The sequence below is a fragment of the Odocoileus virginianus genome, chromosome 33, assembly GCF_023699985.2.
Source record: "Odocoileus virginianus isolate 20LAN1187 ecotype Illinois chromosome 33, Ovbor_1.2, whole genome shotgun sequence".
Taxonomy (NCBI): domain Eukaryota; kingdom Metazoa; phylum Chordata; class Mammalia; order Artiodactyla; family Cervidae; genus Odocoileus; species Odocoileus virginianus.
This window is the reverse complement of record NC_069706.1, coordinates 38,893,220-38,913,756: the sequence shown is the minus strand read 5'-3', so window position 1 is coordinate 38,913,756 and position 20,537 is coordinate 38,893,220. Positions and strand designations below refer to the sequence as shown.

The 20,537-nt window shown below is 61.4% G+C and overlaps 1 protein-coding gene across 4 annotated transcripts in view; it reads right to left on the bottom strand.

The window, feature by feature from the left end:
- Positions 1–5,647: 5,647 nt before the first annotated feature.
- The window catches only part of CARD11 (caspase recruitment domain family member 11), a 104,376-nt gene continuing 89,486 nt past the window's right edge, over positions 5,648–20,537 (bottom strand). For all 4 annotated transcript variants that reach the window (XM_070460508.1, XM_070460510.1, XM_070460507.1 and 1 more), the window contains exons 14-25: positions 19,641–19,693; positions 17,496–17,628; positions 16,735–16,936; positions 16,199–16,325; positions 13,779–14,019; positions 12,870–12,966; positions 12,421–12,516; positions 10,826–10,961; positions 9,478–9,657; positions 8,967–9,091; positions 7,127–7,242; positions 5,648–6,320 (exon numbers count right to left, since the gene is read on the bottom strand). In XM_070460508.1, the coding sequence (XP_070316609.1) occupies positions 6,116–6,320; positions 7,127–7,242; positions 8,967–9,091; positions 9,478–9,657; positions 10,826–10,961; positions 12,421–12,516; positions 12,870–12,966; positions 13,779–14,019; positions 16,199–16,325; positions 16,735–16,936; positions 17,496–17,628; positions 19,641–19,693 (1,711 nt within the window). In that variant the 3' untranslated portion in view covers positions 5,648–6,115. The remainder of the gene's footprint in view (positions 6,321–7,126; positions 7,243–8,966; positions 9,092–9,477; positions 9,658–10,825; positions 10,962–12,420; positions 12,517–12,869; positions 12,967–13,778; positions 14,020–16,198; positions 16,326–16,734; positions 16,937–17,495; positions 17,629–19,640; positions 19,694–20,537) is intronic.

Below are 20,537 nucleotides of genomic sequence, written 5' to 3'. Positions count from 1 at the left end.
CGGCTGGGGGCACCCGAGGGGAAGAGTGGCCCTCGTTCTGGAGGAGCCGACAGTCTTTCGGCCTCGAGCTCTGTCTCTCTGCCTGTCTGTCTTTCTGTTTCCCAGCTCCCCCACCCCGCCTGCCCCCACCCCCACCCCGAGGCAAACATGATTTCGCAGCCTCACACCCACACTCATGTCCAGTCAGAGACACGAAGGCTGGGGGAGACACGCTGCGTCGGTCAAAACAAGATCAGAACCGAGCACGACATGTGATAGGAAAGAAAGAAATTCCTGTATCACAGATTCATTTCCAGTCACCCCAACCGGCTCGGAAACTTTCAATACAATTTTTAGCCAAGCACCTGGGGTTTCGGGGCAGCCTGGGCCGAGAGCGGGGTGTGAGCCCTCGGCCCCCTCACTCGCCAGCGGCTAATTTTAGAATCCAAACAAACCAGAAAGCCCAAACCCTCCTCTGCTCTTTCTCCTGCACACCCCCCCTTCCCGGGCAGCAGCCGCGCGGTGTTTCCCCCTACGCCCGAGACCCAGACTTCCTGCCTGCACGGTTCTGCCGGGGAGGGCAAGCCCAGGCCCCAGGGACCCAGGCCCCCGGGTGCTCCTGGGTGCGGGGGGCTTTGTTGGCACCAAGGCCAGTGCAGGGGGTGAGGGGCATGGGGTCAGCACGGGTGGGTGACCGGTGAGGGGCCAGGGTGGACGGAGGCAAAGGCGCCTGCATCTCGGTGACCCCTGTGACCTGTGCAGGGATGAGGGGAGCCCTCTCCCTCTTCGGTGCTCCCCCATAAGCACGCCGGTCTCCCTGACTTTTGTCTGACCTTGACCCCTGCCCCTAAATTGGAGCCTGATGTCAGCTCCTGGTGAGTCCACACCCGGAAGCCCCCGGCAGCTGTGAGGGGCATCCTGAGGTTTCCCTCTCAAGTCTCAGCTCCTCCCCTTCCTGGGCTGGGGGGGCGGCGGCAAGGCCCCTCCCAGCCTCAGGTTCCCCAGCTGTTAAACGGGGTGATATTTCCTGTGGGCACAGTTGTGTGCCAGGTTTGGAAATGACGTACGGGAAGGTTCCCAGCACACAGGAGGTGCGCTCATCCGTGGGAGGTGCTCCTTGGTTAGTTTGGTGGGGTCTTTTTTTGAGATCGGAGGTCTAGGGCCCCCCAAAGCAGCCATCCCCGCCAGACTTACCTGCAGCGGCGCTCAGAGGCGGGCGCGAGCAGATAGCGAAAGGGAGGTGGTGGTGAATCAGTGTGAGTGCAGGCAGGCTGGCCGGCGTGGCCGCGGCTCCCCAGCCCTGCCATTGCTGCTTTGTCCATCAACAGAGCTCTGCTAACAAGAGCTAGGGAGCTGCTGGGCCAGCCAACCACAGCCCCACCCAGGCCTGTGGGGCGGGACCTGGCCCCTTAGGAGAAGCCCACGGTGGGCCCAGCTCCCTGGAGACCCCCAGGAGCCCTGAGAGCAAAAGTGACCTCTGCCTTCAGTTTACATTAAAAAAATGCATAAAAATTCAACAACATGATTGGATCCAGAGAAAAGTTAGCTGTGAGCCGAGGGAGGGCCACAGAGGGGATCAGCCGTGTGCCACTTACTGTCGTCTCTGAGCTGCGTCTCCGAGCTGCCCATGTGGGAAATGATCTCTGATGTCTTCTTGGATTATTGTTTTCTCCTCCAAAGCCTAAGGCCATGAGGAAAGCCGGAATTACAGAGTGGGGAGGGTCTTTGAGGGACCCCCACTTATGACCCCTTCTCTACAAATGGCAGGTCCCCCAACCCTGCCGGCCAGTACCCATGGCTGGTCAAGGCAGGGGCGAATGCCTGATGCAGGCTGGTCCAGACTCTGCAGGAACTTGGGAGTCGCCTTGGTTGAGTGACCAGAGGATCTGGCAAGACAGAGCTCGCTTCCTGAGTGGAACCAAGCAGCTGGGGCTGAGTTCCAGCGGCCGCTCTCGGATGGACTGTGTTTCCCAGGTTGCCACGGTCCCCACCTGTTGCCTTCCTCTGGCTCACATCACTCTTGTACATCCTTGCTTGTGCGCGTGCCAAGTCGTTTCAGTCGTGTCCGACACTTTGTGACTCCATGGACTGTAGCCTGCCAGGCTCCTCTGTCCATGGGATTCTCCAGGCAAGAATACTGGAGTGGGTTGCCATTTTCCTTCTCCAGGAGATCTTCCCGACCCAGGGACTGAACCCAGCTCTCCTACATTGCAGGCAGATTCTTTACTACTAGCACCACCTGAGAAGCCCATCACATCCTTGCTGGTCCCTGGAAAACTCTGATGGAATGCAGTGACTTGCTTTCTTGTGTGTCCAATCCCAGCAGGCTGCCAGCACCTGGGCGTTGGAGGCGTAGGGTGAATGAGACGGGCATGCTCCCTACCCTTGGGCAGCTCATAGTCAAGAGGCCAAGACAGACGACAGAGTCATTACAAAGGCCCAAAGGCGGGACGATGAGGGCGACGGGGTGTGGAAGGGAGACGCCTCTCCCCCAGGTGGTCCGGGGACACCCGGTGGACGGGTGGGAGCTGGTCAGGCAGAGTGCAAAGAAGTGCTTCAGAGAAGAGGAACAGTGTGTGAGGCCCCATCATCCAGGGGGAACGCCGGAGGGCTGACGTGGCCCGGTGTGGTACGTGCCACGTGGGGGGTCGTCCCAGGAGAGATGAGGTCCACTTGGACCAGGGTGGTGGCCGTGGGACACGGGAGAGGCCAACGGGTTTGGCAGGGAGTAGAGTTTAATCAACAAGATGAAGTGACCAAGAACGTGGTGATGCGTGCGTGTGCGTGTGCGTGAGAGACAGAAAATGGGAGCCAGGTGTCTGGCCGAGTGACCGGGTCAGCGGGAGGGTGGGGTGGAGGGGTGGACTCAGTGTGGGGCCCGTGTGGACAACCGTCTCGAGAGGACGGGGGCAGGGTCAGCACCTGTCTCGTGGAGGTGGACCAGGGTCCCCGCACCAAAGGCCGCCCCTGACCACTGGGAACGGTCACAGTTCACAAAGCACACGTATCCTTTTGCAGGCAAGAGCAGCGCCAGACGTCAGGGTGTCGGGACTGTGGAGCGTGGCCCCGGCTTGAGGGTGGCGTCGAGAGGGTCCTCCAGATGCCAGCGGCCGCTGTGGGTCGGGGTGGGGAAGCTGGAATGGAGGGGTCTGGGAGCAGAGGGCCCGGCGTCAGCAGTGAAAGACCCCTGGGGAGGGGGCTGTGGCCCCGGGGGGAGGGAAGCCGCCCCGCAAACCCCTCTCTGGGGAGCGTGTCTTGCAGGGACTCCGGGTAGCGGGGTGAAGGGCACAGCTGTTCCTGGGGTTGTTGATGCGGGCGGCCAAGGAAATGATGGGTCCAGACAGGGACTCTATAGACAGCTGTGAGGGTCCCCAGATACATGCTTCAGTTAAAAGGGGAGGGGGGGAAGCAAGCAGAGAACAGTGTGAATAATCTGTTCTCGGTTGTGCAACAGAGCGGGGCTAGGAACGGGTCCTGCCTGTCTGTGGGGAGGACTGGGGAGGCTCACAGACCCGAGAAGGGCGGGCTCCTGTGTGTAGGGAGTGGGGACCGGCAGGGCTGAGAATTTTACAGGGTGGCCTCTTAGAACGCGCAGCTTCTGACCTCTGAATGCTTAATTAAAAAACAGGTACAAAAATCCCAGACTGGAAACGAGGATGAACCACACGTCTTTCTCGAAGCCTCTCCCTTCTGAGGCTCCCGGTCCCTTGCAGATGACGGTCCCTGTGACCCACGGCCGCTTCGGGCCGGGCGGGGAGGTGTTCTGCACTTGCGGCCTCCTTGAAGCTGCTCAGAGTCCCTTGAGGATGGAGTTATTCCTGGGCTCTCTCTCCCCAGCAACACACAGCCTGGTGACTCCAGGATGCGGGCCTGGGTGAGGGCGGTGGGAGCCGAGACGGTGGGGGCCGCCAGAGACAGACCCCGGGCGGGGAGGGAGCCAGGGGACACATGTACAGGAGGACAGAGGCCCTCGGGGTCCGAGTGCAGCGGGACGGCTCCGGAGCCCAGGCACTCCCCTCCTGCGCTGCCCCCTTCTTGTCCCCAGACAGCAGCCTGGGGAGGCAGATGCCCAGGGCCGGCCCAGGTGGCACGGCCGGGCAGAAGGCTGCCTCGGTCCACGAGAGGAAGTCCACGTCTTCTTGATCTGATCGCTGGGCGACCTGGCCCCAGTCCAGACACTGCCCTGGACACCAACCACTTCCCCAGCCAGGCACGGAGAAGCCACCAGGGCCCTGAACAGGACCTCTGAGCTGGAAGATCCAGCCAAGGGCCTGCAGGCGGCAGATCAGCCAGGCCTGGGCGGGGTTCCGGCCATCAGCTGTGTGATCTCGGCCAAGTGATGTAACCTCTCTGAACCTCAATTTTCTTCTGTATAACATGGAGAAGAGTTTGGGGACAGTAAGCAAGAGAACGTTTATAAAGTGCTTGGCACAGTGCAGGAGCTCAAAAATAGTGGCTAACATTTGCCCAACTCAAGAACGATGGGTCTTAACTTGGCGTGGGGGGACGGAATTACAGGACCCCTTAGGAATCTGAAGCAGCTTGGAATTCTCCCTAGGAAAGTGTGGGTGTACACACAGGTGTCCGCTTTTACCTAGGGAGTGACCACAGAACTCGCCCTTCTCTCCTCCCATCCCAGCTCATTAACATGCATACAGCCCTGCAGCCTGCATCCTGCCGAAGATTACTTGGGGAGAAAACCCACTACAAATTCTCTCAAGGTATTTCAAGTGTGGCCTGTCTTCACCCCTCTTTGTCCACACCCCCCCCACCATCCCCAATTATATGCAAGCTGCCGTTTTGATTATTCTGCACAAGCCTGAGAATTCCGCAGTTAAGTAAATATAAATAAATCAGGGGCCTCTGACTCCGGGACTCTTTTCCAGTCACGTCTGCCCCCGTGGGCTCTCAGTTCTTACGAGGAGGCAATGGTTTCTAAGTGGAAACATGACTGCCCGGGCTCGGGGAAGATTTACTGTTTCTCGTAGCGCTCTAACAAGATAGAAGGGGAAGACCCTCCAGCGCCCCATCTCCTCGCATGGCTTATCTGGCCCTAGATAATCTCGGCGGGACCACTGGAATCATGGTCTCTCCAGACCCGGCACATCCAACTTGGCTCTGCGGCTCGTTCTGGAGGAAGCATTGCCTGCTGGCTCTTGCCGTGTGCGTGCGCCCGCTCAATCATGTCCGACTTAGGGGTGTGGACAGTGAGACCTTCTAGGCAGCCCGCGAAAGAGGGGCCCGTCCCAGGTATAATGCATCGTCCAAATCAGAACACATCTTAGAGGGTGCTATTAGTTATTACCCTCAGACCCAGGTGTAAACCAGGTGTGTCCTGGGAAAACTGGGGTGCACCGTCACCCCGCCTTCACCCTGCACATGACTCGGGGCCTGAACTGAGCTTGCTGGGGGTGGTTTGCAGCTAGGAAGCCTGCAAGAGCTGAAAGTCCTTCAAAGGGGAAGTGAAAGTCGCTCAGTTGTGTCCGACTCTTTGGGATCCCGTGAACTACACAGTCCATGGAATTCTCCAGGCCGGAATACTGGAGTGGGTAGACGGTCCCTTCTCCGGGGGATATTCCCAACCCAGGGATGGAGCCCAGGTCTCCCGCATCGCAGACGGATTTCTTACCAGCGGAGCCACCAGGGAAGCAAACTATCAAACAAATGGTTGAAAATAAGGAAATGGAGATATTTTAATGCAAGAAAAATAACAGCATCGCACACTCCCCTTCTGCCTGGGAATGTGCCTCTCCTGTGTCCCCAGGGCTGGGGGACGCCTGGCTTTCGGCGCCCACCCAACGGGCAGCCCTCCTGTTCCATGCGTTACATTCAACTGCTGTCCCGGCTTCCAGGGGCCGCCGGCCTCCCAACCAGCTCTGCGTCCTTCCTGGGGGGTCCTGCCTCCCCTCTCAGGCCAGCACGGGCTGGCCGACTCAGCAGGTCAGGGCCGGGTGGAAGAGACGGCTTCGTGCTCCCTCCGGAGACACACCTGCTCTGGGGCTCCCTGGAGGGGCTCCCTAACCCGGAGGCCGGAGCAGCCCCCGCCCCAGGCCATCAAGGCGGCAGGGTGTCCCTCGCCCCTCAGGATCCGGACACCCCGCGCCGAGTCCCGCTCAGACGCGGCGGCGGCCCCGCCTCACAGCTGGTCCTCGTCCACCCAGACGGTCTTGCGCTGCTCCTCGGCGATCTTGTCCTTGATGACGCGCAGCAGCTCCTCCAGGCTGCCCCACGCGTCGGCCTCCACCGTGGCGTACAGGCAAGGCAGCGCCTCCAGCTCCTTCTCCTTCAGCCGGCACAGGCGCAGGAACTCGTCCTCCGTCTCGGGCCGGGGCAGCATCTTCCTGCAGACGGGCGGGCGGGGAGACACGCACGCGGCGTGGGCCAGGCTGCGGGCGTGGCTTGGCGGCGCCCACCCCTGGCCCGGCCCACCCCGCCGCCTTCCCGGCTGTGTTTCTGCACGGTGTCCACCCTCCGCACCTTTGCACTGTGCCCTTTTATTCTCTTCATTAGGGAAGTCTAAGAGGTGCGGACTTTTTTTTTTTAAAAAATAGGTCCATTTAAATTTTTAATTGTGATCAAGTTCATAGAAAACAAAACCTCTCATCTTGACTATTTTTAAGGGTATGGTTCAGCAGCGGTAAGTGATTCACATTGATGTGCCTCCATCCCCGTAACTTTTTCATGTAAAACTGGAACCGTGCATTAAACCATCACTCCCCACCGACCCACCCACCCACCCTTCTACTCTCCGTCTCTGGCATCTGACTCCTGGACGGCCCTTGGACAAGTGGAATCGTGGCAGCAGCTGTCTTTCTGTGTCTGGCTCATTTCACTGAACATCATGTCCCACAGGGCCTGGTGTCCCACACATGTCCGGGCCTGGCCTCACTGTGGTGGGTCTGCTCCAGAGGTGTTGGCTTCCCAGAGCACCGGGGGCACCTGGTGCTCACCCTCCTGGGGATGTGTGTGTGTGTGTTACTGTCTTCAATCTGGGGGGTTAGGGCCATGTCCCGCTGGACTGGGGACAGACACTAAAGGGATGTTTGGGGTGGGGGTGGGGGTGTGCTGGACACAGCCAGCAGCTCTTCCTGGGGACCCCAGAGCTTGGGGAGTAGAAGACCTGGGGCGGGGGGTCCCGGAGCCCTACCGGAACTTCTTGATGTTCTTCTCTGACACGCGGACGAAGAGCACGATGGGGTAGATTCGGGACTTGATCAGGTCTCTGGTGCAGCTGATCCCCGCCTCCAGCAGACAGTGCTTGTTCTGCAGGTACAGTGGCCAGCGGTCAGCGGGGGCCCACCGCCCTGCCAGCCCACCTGGGCGCCTGGGGCAGGGCCAGCTCCATGGGGCTAGAGAGCCCCCGAGTGCCACCAGCGGAACCCAACCTCCGAGACGCAAGCCCACCTCTCTGGACTCCTGACTCCCCTGCACAGGGCCGGGCACGGGGAGGAGCCCGGCACCCAGCCTGGGGTGAATCAAGCGGCGTGAATGAGTCTTAATAAAAATCAGTCAGCGTGGAGGACACCTGCTTCTCTATTCCACCTCCAGAAGCACTCGTGGTACTAGGACAGGGGTGGCAGACACCTGGAGGGTGGGGCGGGCTGGAGGGTCCCGCGAGGATGGAGGGGTTCTCAGGTACAACTTCCTGAGGCCTGGGAGCTCATCGTTTCTGAAGGATGGTCCCTGTTTTACTGAAGGTGCCACTTGAAAACCCCTGCGCACCGAAACAACCTGAATACAGAAAAGCGCACGTGTTCCTACGCCGGCAGTTCAGTGGACTGCCGCAGACTGAGCGTGCCGGTGGAACCGGCCCCAGGCCCAGCAGCAGAGATGGCCATCCCCCGGCTCCCACGCCCTTCCAGCCACCGCTCCCCTGTCTCGACTGTACAGCCACTCCTGGACTTCTAACAGCACAGATTCTTGAATGCAATCTCCTTTGCAGCTGAAACGATCTCAGTTCCAACCCTGCCCACTGTTTCCCATCCACCCCGGCTGTCAGAATTCCCTGAACTTTAATACCCAACACACTGTTCAAGGCTGGCTGACAGCTTTGCTCGAGCTCTGATCGGTGTGACAAGGCGGCAGGGTGTGGGAGAGACCATCGGCTGGACGGCATAATTCAGAGTTCCGGGCTGGACACCTGCTCCTGCCGCTGCCCCAGAGAGGCCGAGAGCCCCATCTTTGTTCAGACCCAGATCGAGGAAGAACTCTGTGCTCAGGGCCGGCCAGGGTCATGAAGCCCAGGTCCAAAAGATTCCAAACTGCCTACAGACAGCTTTCCTGCACCACTGCCTAGAACACTCCTGATGGTCCTTCTCCCCAGTTTGGAGAACAGGGTCCCTGTTGCCCGCTCGCTCGCTACCTCTGGCCCTGTTATGAGAGCCAGGCGCGCACACATCCAAAACAACGTGGACCAGACGGCCAGCACCAGGAAGCCACCAGAAACAGGGGAGGGCTTCCCTGGTGGCCCAGAGGTAAAGAATCTGTCTGCCAGCGCAGAAGAAGGGGTTCGATCCCTGGTCTGGGAGGACCCCACGTGAGCCTGCGCGCTAGAGCCTGGGAACCGAAACCACTGAAGCCCAGGTGCCCTAGGGCCTGTGCTCTGCAAGAAGACAAGCCACTGCAATGACAAGCTGGAGCAGTGCAGCCAGAGAGAGCCCGCACGGGCACGGAGACTCAGCACCGCCAACAAACAAACGAGAATAAAGACAAAATTACCAAAAAAAAAAGGAAAGACATAGAAGGAGGTTGCAAACCTAAGTGCCTGTGGGAGCCGGGGAGCAGGGCTTGGAGAAGCCCGCACGTGGCAGAGGCAGTGAGGACGGGGTGCACTGGGCCGGGGACGGGTGGCGGGGAGCAGGTCTGCAGCCCCCCAGGTTCGCCGGGCCAGGGCGGGCAGCGGGGAGCAGGTCTGCTGGGCCAGGGCGGGCAGGCGGGGAGCAGGTCTGCACCCCCCCCCAGCCCCGCCAGCCTCCAGCCCGCCTCACCTTGGCCGCCACGGCCTCGATGTGGGCAGGGACCACGCACTCGAAGGTGTTGGGGTTCTTCTCCCGCGAGTGGATGATGGTTTCCATCTTCTGCTTCCTGAGGAACTCATCTCTGGTAACCACATCTGCGGGAGGAGAGGCCGGTCCTGAGGCCCGCTCGGGGGTCTCGGGCCCACTGTCCCCTCTGGGCTCTGCTCTGCTTCCTAGACTCCGTGGAGCTGCCCGTTGGGTCCCCTTCTGCCACATTTAGAGCCTGAGGCTTCTAAACTGAGGGCAAGGTCAGGGCCCCACTTTACACTCTCCATGGCAGCGGTGTGCAGCCTTCCAGCTGCTCCGGAGCCCTTGATGGAGGAGTGGGGGAGGGGAAAGTAGGGGGAGGAGGGTGGGAGGGGAGGAAGGGGGGAAGGAAGGGGGGAGGATGGGAGGAGGAGAAGGGAAAGAGAGGAGGAGGAGGGGGAAGAGCGGGAGGAGGGCGGGGAGGAGGGGGGCGGGGCCGCCTGCGGGGACTCACCCGGCTTGCACATGGTGAACTCCATCGCACCCCCGGAGTTGAGCAGCTTCTGGACCAGCGCCTTGGCCAGCATGGTGGGCGTGAAGAGGACGGGCCGGCGGCGTTCGCAGTAGAAGGCGCGCACCAGGCTGTAGGGGATCAGGCTGAGGTTCTTGCCCAGCTCGCTCTCTGGGTCCAGCTCTGGGAGGGGGCAGGCAAGGGCTGGTTACAGCTGGGCCAGGGCACCCGGGGACCCTCCTGGCTCCACAGAGCCTTGAAAACCATTTGGGGGTTGGGGAAGGGACATCTGGGGGTAGTTCTTAAAAGCACTGCACATAGTGAAGCCCAAGGCCCGGAATGGCCTTCCACCACCAGGAGAGTTTAGGTGTGACCGGGGGGCCGGGCCCTGTTTTGGAAGCTGGGGTGACAACGCTGGGTCAGGCAGACAGTCGGCCCAGCCCACAGACCAGGAGGGGCAGTGGTGGCGGGAGGCAGACAGCAAGCCTGGAACACACTCCCGGTGCTCAGCTCTCAAGGGAGGGCCTTGGACTGAGGCTGCACTGCAGAGGCACCCCGGCCCTTGGGAGCATCAGCGCCAGGGCCAGCCTGGCCCCAGGAGGCGGGTGGAAGGGCTGGGTCCCACCAGCGGGGCCTGCCCCAGGGGGACAGTACACTGAGTGGCCTCTTTCGGGCTTTAGGATAAGTGGCAGGAGGCGCTCAGAGGGGAATCAGTAAGTAAAGGCTCCAAAGCAAACAGCTCCAATTAACACGGGTGTCTGGGCTATGGTTTTTCAGTTGTCACATCACGTGCAGAAGCTGGACCATAAGGAAGACAGAACGCCAAAGAACTGATGCTTTCAAACTGCGGTTCTCAAGAAGACTCCTGAGAGTCCCTTGGACCGCACGGAGATCAAACCACTCAATTCTAAAGGAAATCAGTCCTGAATATTCATTGGAAGGACTGATGCTGAAGCTGAAACTCCAATACTTTGGCCACCTGATTTGAAGAAATGATTCATTGGAAAAAACCCTGATACTGGGAAAGATTGAGGGCAGGAGGAGAAGGGGACAACAGAGGATGAGATGGTTGGATGGCATCGCTGACTCAATGGACATGAGTCTGAGCACAGTCTGGGAGATGGTGAAGGACCAGGAAGGCTGGCGCTGCAGTCCCTGGGGTCGCAGAGAGTCAGGGCTTGGAGACTAAACAACGACTGGGCTTCAACCTCGGGGGCATCAGTGGTGGGGAGTCTGGCAGGATGCTGCCCAGGAGGCTGTTGGTCCTCCCGCCCACACCAGGGCGGCTCCTCCCTGCTCTCTGGGACCCACTTGGCCCACCCAGAGCCCGAGGCTGCCGAAGTGCGCACACCTTCCTGCTTCTCGGTCAGGAGCTTCGTGGCATCCAGCGAGGACCGGGCCAGGCTGCCCCGTGGGCTCCCCGAGACGATTCGCACCCGCTCGTGGCTGTTCATCCGCTTGTACTTGTTCTCAGACCTGCTGACGAACTGGGGACAGAGGGAAGGGTGTGGGGACGGCCTAACCCCTCGGAGCTCGGGAGACCTCCGCTCAGATCCCAGCTCTGCCCTGGGGCCTGGCCCCCCCCACCCCTGCCCCCCGGAGATAGGGGACACCTAGCAGGCGTCTGGGACACTGTCAGTGGGCAAGTAAGTGGATAAATGCCCACGCCCGCTTTCCCGGCGTGGTCCCAGGCAGGCCCCCACTGGAGCCCCCCCACAATCCCAACCACACCTAGGGGGCCCGCAGGCACTGCGGGGCCTGATGCGCTCTAGCTGCCTAAGACCTGTGTCTGGGAGCCTCCACTAGCAGGACTGCTCACAGACGGCCCACCTGGAGGGCGGATGCAGGGACATCACCTCCCTCCCCGGGGTCCTCGAGTCTTCTGGGGGGTGCCTGCACCCAGCTACGAAGAGAACGGAGTCCCGGAGGGCAGGAAGGGACGCCCCGTGGCGGGCACTGCTCCGAATCCCTTCACACCCTCCCTCTGCAGGGAGGAAAACCCAGGGCGCTGGGCTGTCAGGCCCGCTCCCTTGTTAACCGGCCTTTGAGCAAGTCACCCCCGAAGCTCAGGGTTGTGGATTTGTGTGATGTGCGGGCACAGTAACGCATGGTCTCTCGTGGTCCTGCCTCCTGGGGTGACTCTGATCTCACCAGGGTGCCCCTCCACCTCCGTGCCTTTCTGCTACCTGTCCGCCTCTACCTGGGTTTCAGGGTCACACCGTCAACCATTTCTCTGGGTTTCCTATATTCCAACATGAGGATGGAGCGGTGCAGTGACGCCGGCTGCACTGGGGCCTCACTAGCACAGCGCCAACTCAGGAGCGCCCTCACAGGACGACGTCTTAACAGGACTCTTGGCCTGTGCCGGCCCGCGATAGAGAAAAAGGCTGCACAGGTGCTTATGTTCGTGTGAGACCACTTCGGAATATGCCACCCATAGGCTGTTCACTGTTCCTCGTATAATGATCCACGCCCCCCGCCCCCGCCAAAAAAAGAAAAAAACTTTAGAATCAAGTACGAGAGAAAAATTCTTTCTGGTCACAAAAAGCTAAAACGCTTTGGTGACAGATAAGAGTTAAAGAATCTGCTGGAAATCCCCTTTCTCATGGACTACTGGGATGCTCAGAGATCAATTTACTGCTGAATCTGAGGGACTGAACTGACTGGGATCTCTGGAAGGTCTGTCTCTCCTGACTTTTCTATGAATATCTGAACAGCTCAGATGTCCAAGCTTCTTTCAGCCCTAACTGTGCTCCATCTTTTACGAACGCGTGGTCTGCTTCCTACAGGCACAGAGTGGTCCCCCGACCCATCAGAGTGAAGATAAAGCGGGGCAGGAGACGTGAGGGGCAGCGGGCACACAGCCTCCACTTCTCGGCAGGGAGCGGGCAGGGCCGCGGCCAGATGTGCAGTGCCGAGAGGTCGGCAGGTGCTGAGCGCTTCTACCTGAAGGAGCTGGCCGAACAGGAAGCTTGCTCGCGAGAGGCGGGGACTGACCCGGGGGTCCGTGGTGGGGAGCGGTTCTTCGGGCTGCAGGGTGTTCTGAAATCAGGTAATCAACCGGTCAGAGCTGGCCGCGGGCTGCTGAGAGCAGGAGACGGACCCCCCTCCCGCCCAGCCCAACCCTGGGCAGACGCGGGAAGGCGCTCGGCATGGATCAAAGCGTCCCGGACGCGGGAGCTCAGGGCATGAGAGGGCCTGGGGACTTGTTCCAGCAGAGACTGCAGCGGGCCGAGGGCACGGACGTGGGGCTCCTTCTGGGGGCCCCCCTTTTCCTGAGGAACCCGGTCCCCTGCGGTCCATCATCCCAGCCAGACTGGTGGCTCCTGCCTGGGATCCCCTCCAGAAGGGCCCCAGGAGGCGGGGTGAGGCCGGCGGGGCGCGGGGTGACCTACCCGGAGGGCTCGCAGTGTGTGGTGGGCCGTGTCGGCCTCCTCCCGGCTGCCCCGGTGCATCAGGCGCTGCAGCTTGACCAGGAGGAGCTGCTGGGCCCTGGGGAGGCGAGGGGAGGGCAGAGCCTCAGGGGCTGGGCGCGGGGAAGCCGGCGGGGGCCTGGACGGGGGCAGGGGGCTCTCTGCAGGCTGTGAGCTCTGAGCCCCAGGGAGGACTGGGCACTGAGCCTCTGGGCTTGAACCCTCTCAGCCACTGACTCATCCTGGTGCCTTAACTTCTCTGAGCCTCAGTTTCCTCATCTGTAAATTGGGTCTACTCTTGCTGGCTTTGAAAGGCTGGCCTGGGCAACAGGGCTGGAGTCTCCTGATCATTTACAGGTGCCTGGGACGTCTGACCAGGGAGAAGACATGCTCAGCCCTTGGCGGCTGCTGCTGTGTAATTACTGAATGATGCTGGGGAGATGGGGGACGGAGAAGCACAAATTCAGGCTCTAAGTGTCCAGCACAGATGGGAAGGGGGTGTTCTGGGATTTGGTGAAGCAGTGGGATTTAAGAAAACAACGTCCCGAGGCAGTTGCTGTTTAGTCGCTAAGTCACGCCTGACTCTTTGTGACCCTATAGACTGCAGCCCACCAGGCTTCTCTGTCCATGGGATGCTCCAGGCAAGCATACTAGAGTGGGTTGCCATTTCTTTCTCCAGGGGATCGTCCCAAGCCAGGGATCGAATCCACGTCTCCTCCATTGGCAGGCGGATTCTTGATCACTGAGCCACCAGGAAAGCCCTTCTGGGGGCACAGAGAGCTTAAGAGAGGAAGAGGGAATTGCGGCGGGGGGAGGGAGGGGCGGCTGTCACCGGTCAGCAGGCAAAGGCTCCCCCGTGAGCCCCCTCGGCCCCACCGGTCCCGGCCTCACCGGCTGTAGCTGGGGATGGTGCCCATGTCCAGGTCGTGGTCTGTGAAGGGGTCGACGCGCGCACACAGCCACTCATGCTTGTCCTGGTACATGGTGTCACGGACGTGCACGACATCGTCACACTTCAGGGACATGGAGCAGGCGTCCAGCTGGCTGGAGATGTTCAAGTTCAGCCGGATATAGAACGAGTCCCCCGACGTGATCAGGCCCTCCTCCATGTCCTTTAGCAGCTTCCGGTACCCTGCGGGGGAGGAGGGGGTTCAAGCTGTCGGTGGAGGGCATCCCGCTGCCAGGCCACCCCAAGAAGACACCCTGGGTGCGGTCCTCCTATGGCTCATGGTTAGGGAAACGTCTGTCCTCTCCAATGAGTGAGCAGCTGAGTCACTGATGGGCTTCACTCTTTGTATCAGCTGCCAAGAAGCTCAGGGAGAACTTTTGGGCCCACGTTGCAACAAACCTAGGAAGCTGGTGGGGTGGGGCGCTGGGTGGCCTCCCCGGAGGGCCCTCAGACGTGCTATGATCTCTGTGTCCCTCACCAGTCATACACCGGGTGTTTTATCATATTTTCTTTAATTGAAGCATAACATGCAGAAAACCCTATCGTCCTTAAGTATTCAGCATGATGGATTTTCACAAATGTCTACACCTGGGTAACCACCGCTCAGAAGCCTGCGGGGTAACCACTATGCCTCCTGGCAGCACACGGGTCAGCTCAGCCTCACATCACAGAAGCGGAAGCGGGCGTGCTTCTGGGTGTCTGGCGTTCTCTGTGTGCCGTCACACCTGTGGGATGTGTCTGATGCTGCAATGGAGCATCATATGTTCTTTTTCATCACTGTAGACTATTCCGTGGGCTGCTGCTTCCTTCCTTCTCTGGTGCATTGCAGGTGGATTCTTTATCGTTAGGCCACCGGGGAAGCCCACATTTAGCCTGAGCAGATACTGCCAAATGGTTTTCCAAAGTGGTAAGACCATGGCACATGTTTTAAACCTTAGTTAACACCTTCGTCCTTTAGTGTAAAATTTTATGAATGCTTTGGAAGGAAGCAGGGCATAACGCCATGAATACAATAAAGGCAGTAAACTTCCAGCCAATGTTCAAGGCATAAATCCATAATATAAATCCCGAAATTGGCCCCACACGCAGAGCCGGAACACAGCAGAAGCTAAAATAGTCCTAACAGCCAGGCCCCGAAGGAGCTTGCCAAATGCCCGCACCTCACACAGCAGGGAGACTCAGGCCAGGAGGCCTCTGATCGCGTCTCCTGGGGAGACGGGGGCCCCCACTCGGGCCCTTCCAACCGCCCTGGTTGGAGGTAACACCAACCCCACCTGGGAGGACAGGCCCTCTGAACGGGATGCTGCTGCAGGGAATGCTTGCACTGCAGGGCTCTGCTGCTGCACAAAGCCAGGGGTGAGCCTCACTCCGCATCCCGTGACCCTGGGGCCAGCGGGCAGGGCTGTGCCGGAAACTTGCTGCTGGGCCGGGACGTCAGGCCTGGCAGAGCAGAGAAGCCCGCCTACCTGCCCGCCCGTGGGAGCAGGAGGCTGGCACCATGTTTGGGGACAGAGCATCATTACCATCTTCTGCACGGACCCGGCGTTGCCGGGAAGGAGCGCCGGCAGGCAGGCGGCAGTGGGGAAAGGCTAGAGTGGCTATTTATGCTCTGTTGAAACATTCATGAGCCCTGGCGGTTAAAAATAAGATCCAGCTGCAGAGATAATCATGCAGGGAAAAAAAAAAAAAAAAAAACCCAGAGGTGAGAACGGGAACCCAGGGTTTGGGAGAGAGAAGACCCTGCCCAGGAGGGCCACGGGCCACACGAGAGGCGGGGCGAGGCCGGGCTGTCTTGGCCGCGGTGTGGCTCAGCGGGCCTGCTGGTGTTGGAGCGGCCACCCCAGAGTCAGCGTCCACGTCAAGGCCGGGAGGCCGGGGAGAAGAAGCAAACCTCAGCCTGGCAGGGAGAAGGGCGGAGCCGGCCAGGCAGGGACGCGGCCGTCGGCCAGCAGTCTGCTTGGGGCTGGACATGCTATCTTCCACTAAGAACGGGTCAGCGGCCCACGCAGGTCACGGCGGGTGTGCGCACGCGGATCTCCACGGCCGCTCGCTCATCCACGGCCGCTCATCCCCGCCCGCGGCCTGCTCCGTCCTCTGGACCTCCCGCAGAGCAGATGAGGGTGCGGCGCACCCCCCGGCCACGCCCCGTCCGACTCCCGGCCCCGCCCCGTCTGGCCTCGGCCCCGCCCCACCTGACTCCCGGCCCCGCCCCACCTGACTCCCGGCCCCGCCCCGTCTGGCTCCCGGCCCCGCCCCACCTGACTCCCGGCCCCGCCCCGTCCGACCCCGGCCCCGCCCCACCTGACTCCCGGCTCCGCCCCGTCCGACCCCGGCCCCGGCCCCGCCCCGGCCGGGCGCTCACCTTCTTGGTTGACCTTGTAGTGCAGTGTGACGGGGCCGCTGCACCGCTGGATGGTCCAGTGTGCCTCCTCCTTTGTGCACGCGTCCAGGGGGACGCTCTGCCTCTCGCCTCTGATGCAGCCTTCTAGCTGGATGTCAGAGACACACGGTCCGGCTCGGGCTCCGCGACGAGGCGGGCAGAGCTGCGAGGGCGAGGCTGCCCCACCCACCCGCGGGTAGAAGCCCCCGTCCCCAGCGAAGACCGGCTCAGTGCTGCCAAGGGCAGGAAGCCCCCCACTGAAAAGGGGTTCACGTGTCTCCCGTCCATCGCCCAGAGTGTGAGTGTGCGTGCGCACAGGCTCTAAAAACATTCGAGCCAAGAGTGGAGGGGAGACGGGCCCAGAGAGGGGGCCTCAGGCGAGGAGCTGACGCCCGCGCCCCGCTCCAGGCCAGGCATTCTCGGCTCAGTACAGAGCTGGGCTGGGGTCCCTGCGCTGTCAGCAGCAGGCATGCAGAGGAAACAGAGCTGCCGCCTCCCCGGGCCCCCAGCCCCCTCACCAGCAGCAGCTGGTGGCCCTCGCGGAGGCCAGCCTTCTCGGCGAGGGAGCCCGGCTTGACGAAGTGGACGAAGCTCCCGCTGGCGTTGCCCCCGAGCAGGCTGAGCTGGGAGATGAGACCGTCGCCGCTGAGTGTGGTGTGCTGCACCGAGAGCCCGGGGCCCCGCACGTGCCCCACGGACGTGACCGACGGCCGGAAGGGCCTGGGGCAGGAAAGGAGAGGGGGGTGAGGCAGCTGTGGTCAGGACCCCCACCGGGGGTGCAAGTCACAGGAGCAGACACCTTAGGAGAATCTGGAGAGCGGCTCCCACCGTGACGGCACAGACCAGAAGCAGGGGCCCCGGGGACACTGCCGCCGTGAGCCTGGCATCACATGCACCCCAACTGCGTGCACATCGGGTGTGATGGCTGGCCGCCCCTCCTCGCACACCGGCAGGCCCAGGGGCACAGCTCACGGGGCTTCAGGGGAGTCACCCACACAGCCTGGGCCCGGTGGGACATCAGAGTCCCGTTCCTGGTCTCTACCAGGCTGTGTGACTCCCAGCAAGCCCCTTCCTCTCTGGGTCTGATGAGGGGTCAGGGGAAGTGATTCCCAACTCTGGGACCCTGTGATCCCTGGACCCTGATTCTAGAGTCCAGTCTAGGAACGTGGATGATCCCCTTTGCAGGGATCCAGGGGCAAGTGGCCTTCACCCCCTCCCCACCCCCTCCTCAGCCCCCAAGCCCCCCACCTCAGCCTCCCCTGTCCCATGACCCTGGTACCTTTCTAGAGAGAACTTCCTAAACATGAGGTTGACCTGTTCCAGGTCATAGGCGTCCAGGCCCTCAGACTGGTGGGAGGAGGAGGAGGAGTGGATGGAGGGGGGTCCAAAGGAGCACCGCTCGTGACTGTCATCTGCGAAGGACAGAAGGACCCTCAGGCCCCTGAGTGGACCCCGGGGCAGGGGGATGGCCCCTGGTCTTGCTGGGATGGCCGCTGGGGTCAGGCCGGGCACTCCTGCCCCTGCTCCCCCCTGCCTGCCTGCCTCCTGGGCTATCCCACCCCCCACCACTGATGAGGGAGCCTGGGGAGGGGGCAGCCTCAGTCAGCTGGTCCCTGAGGCCCCGGGGCGTCGAGGGTCCAGTCCTGGCAGCCCTTTCGGCACAGTCATTCTCCTGCCTCCAGGTGGAGACTCTGGAAAGGGGTCTCTATCAGCAGGCGCTTGTTTGACTTTTGTTATCGGTGTGCGTGCGTGTGTGCTAAGTCGCTTCAGTCGTGTCTGACTCTTTTGAGACTCTGTGGACCATAACTTGCCAGGTTCCTCTGTCCATGGGATTTTCCAGGCTAGAATACTGGAGTGGGTGGCCATTTTTGCCTCCAGGGGATCTTCCCCGCCCAGCGTTCAAACCGGGTGGGTTCTTTAGCACTAGCGCCACCTGGGAAGCCCTTCAAATCGGGACCTATGGTTTCATTTGGGGCCCTTAGGTCTCACCAGTACCTACTGCCTTGATGGGGTTAGGGAGGGGCTGCAAGAGCAGTATCTGGGGTCAGAAGGCCCCTCTCCTCCCAGCTCAGCGGGACCCCGATGCCCTGGGAGGAAGACGCCCACCCGGCACAGCTCAGGCCACCGGGATGGGAGAGCCGCAAGCCTTGCCCTGCTCCAGGCTGATAACAAAGGCCGCTCTGCAGAGGGAATTTGTCCCGATGCTGCAGAACGCTTTGGATTGCTGCCCAGAACTCTCTCCCCAGCTCTTCCCTCTGCAAACTCCTCGAGTTCTGCCCATTACCCTGCCTCGATTAGGTGCTGACCTCTCTTTAACACTTGATAGCTTCTGATGGTCCCCAATTAAGGACAGCCACTAATCTTTCACTTTATCTGCAGGCAGCCGGAGCTGGCGAGGGGGTGGAGGCAGGCTGGGGGAGCCCGGGAACCGAGGGGGCTGGCGGGCCACACCTGGAGGATTCTGAGCCAGGCTCCAGGCTGCCAGCTCTGGAGGGGCTGGGGAACGCGACTGGCAGCCCAAGGCCGCCGCCCGAGATGCTGAACCCTGCCTGTTCCTCTCCGCCCTGTCCCTCCGGTCAGAAGCTCAGGTTCTGCAAACCTGCCTTGATCTCCCCCAGGGTCACAGCTGCGGCACCACGGTCTGTGCCACGGCAAGAGCTCAGCGACACCTGGAACAGGGCCTGGCGAGGCTGGAGGCCTGGACGTGTGCTGGGCCTCCCCGCTGTACAGGGCGGAGGCTGGAGCCGTGAGCAGCTTATCACTCCGGGCGACGGAGCCCTCATGCCTGGCTCTGCGTGTGGCACGTGCCGGGCCATGGGAACACCCCATCACACAGCTCTGCCTGGGCGCTGGTTCAGGGCGACTGCACCCCCAGTCTCCCCGGTGCTTGCCTGCCCCATGCCTCCAATTCAGCGGGTGAAAACCAGCCTTCACGGCTGCCCCACCTCCATCCCAGGGCCCTGGACCCCACACCTGCCACTCATTTTGCTGAGGTGTGTTAATGGCTTAATTTATGCCCGGACTCTTAAGGGGTCCCCCACCTCCAGTCCACCCCCTAGCATGCTGCTCCTGGGTCCCCCTAAGACCCTGCTTATCCATTTGCACCCTGAGGACAAAAGCAGGTGGACAAACATCTGCTGACAGGCACCGGGATGGACCACGGTGGCTGGCTACAATCACGGGAGCTATGCTTTCTTAAAAACGCAGACCTCCCCGATTCCGCCCTCAGTACTGGCATGCTTCCCACCGTCCACAAAACAAAGGTGGGGCTCCTGGGGAGCATCCCGGCTCCATGTGCACTCTTGGAACCTGCTCTGCGCACATCTCCTAAGGCCCTCCCGTGCGCGAGGCCTTGCCCCAGGTCAGGACCCAGCCGAGGAGGCCGCCGCGCTTGGAACGCCTCTCACACCCGCTGGGCACCTACCATCGAGGTCTAAGGCATCGAAGCCACCGCTGTCGTTGTCTTCCTCAACTGTGCTGCAAGACACAATGGGGGGGGGCAGGGGGCTCTTGACTGTGTGCAGGTGGTCAAGAGAGAGGGAGGCTTCCGGAATGTTCTGGCGGAGCAAGAGGTTCTGGTTCTGAGAGGGCAAGACGGGCAGGAGGGGGGCTCGGCAGGCGCGTGGAGGGCTCCGTGGCTGGGTGCGTGGCCAGGAGGGCAGGGCAGCTCCGGAGCCTGCAGAGGCCGCGTTAGCCTCTGCAGGGTGACTGGAGAAGGGCTGGGAGTGCAGTGCCCGGCGGCCCCGTCGGCCACTCCCCACTCACTTCTCTGCCTGCATGCAGAGTGCTCAGCACCATTTATACGTGCGGAGGGCTGCCTCGCGAGATGGGCCCAGAATAGTGGAGCCTCCGTCAGACGGGGCTGGCGGGCGTGAGGTGTATGTTCCTGGACTCCTCCCTTGCTCCCCTGGGGTTCTTGCGGTGGACCAATGAGGCCCACGCTGGGTCACCGGCAGGACCCGAGATGGAGACACGGTCCCGCCGGCCATGCCTGGCTCTGGCCCTTCTGGGCACCACCACCAGCTTCTGACTCGGAACGTAAGACATTAAACACCCAGCTGACGAGGCATGTCTGGATGCCCAGGCGCTCGCTATCCCTACTGTGGCTTCCACCCTGGGGACACTGACGGTCAGGAAGGAGGGGAGGGAGGGGGAATGGAGGGGCGTCCCCAGGGTCTCTCCCTCTCTGGGCAGAAAAAGCCATGCTCTGGAACCACAGGATGGAGACGCCTGCTTTCTGGGTAGCAGGAGGCAAAGCGGCGTAGGTCTCATCATTTGCTGGCTATAAGGATGACCCTGGGGAAGCCATCTCCCTTCCTGG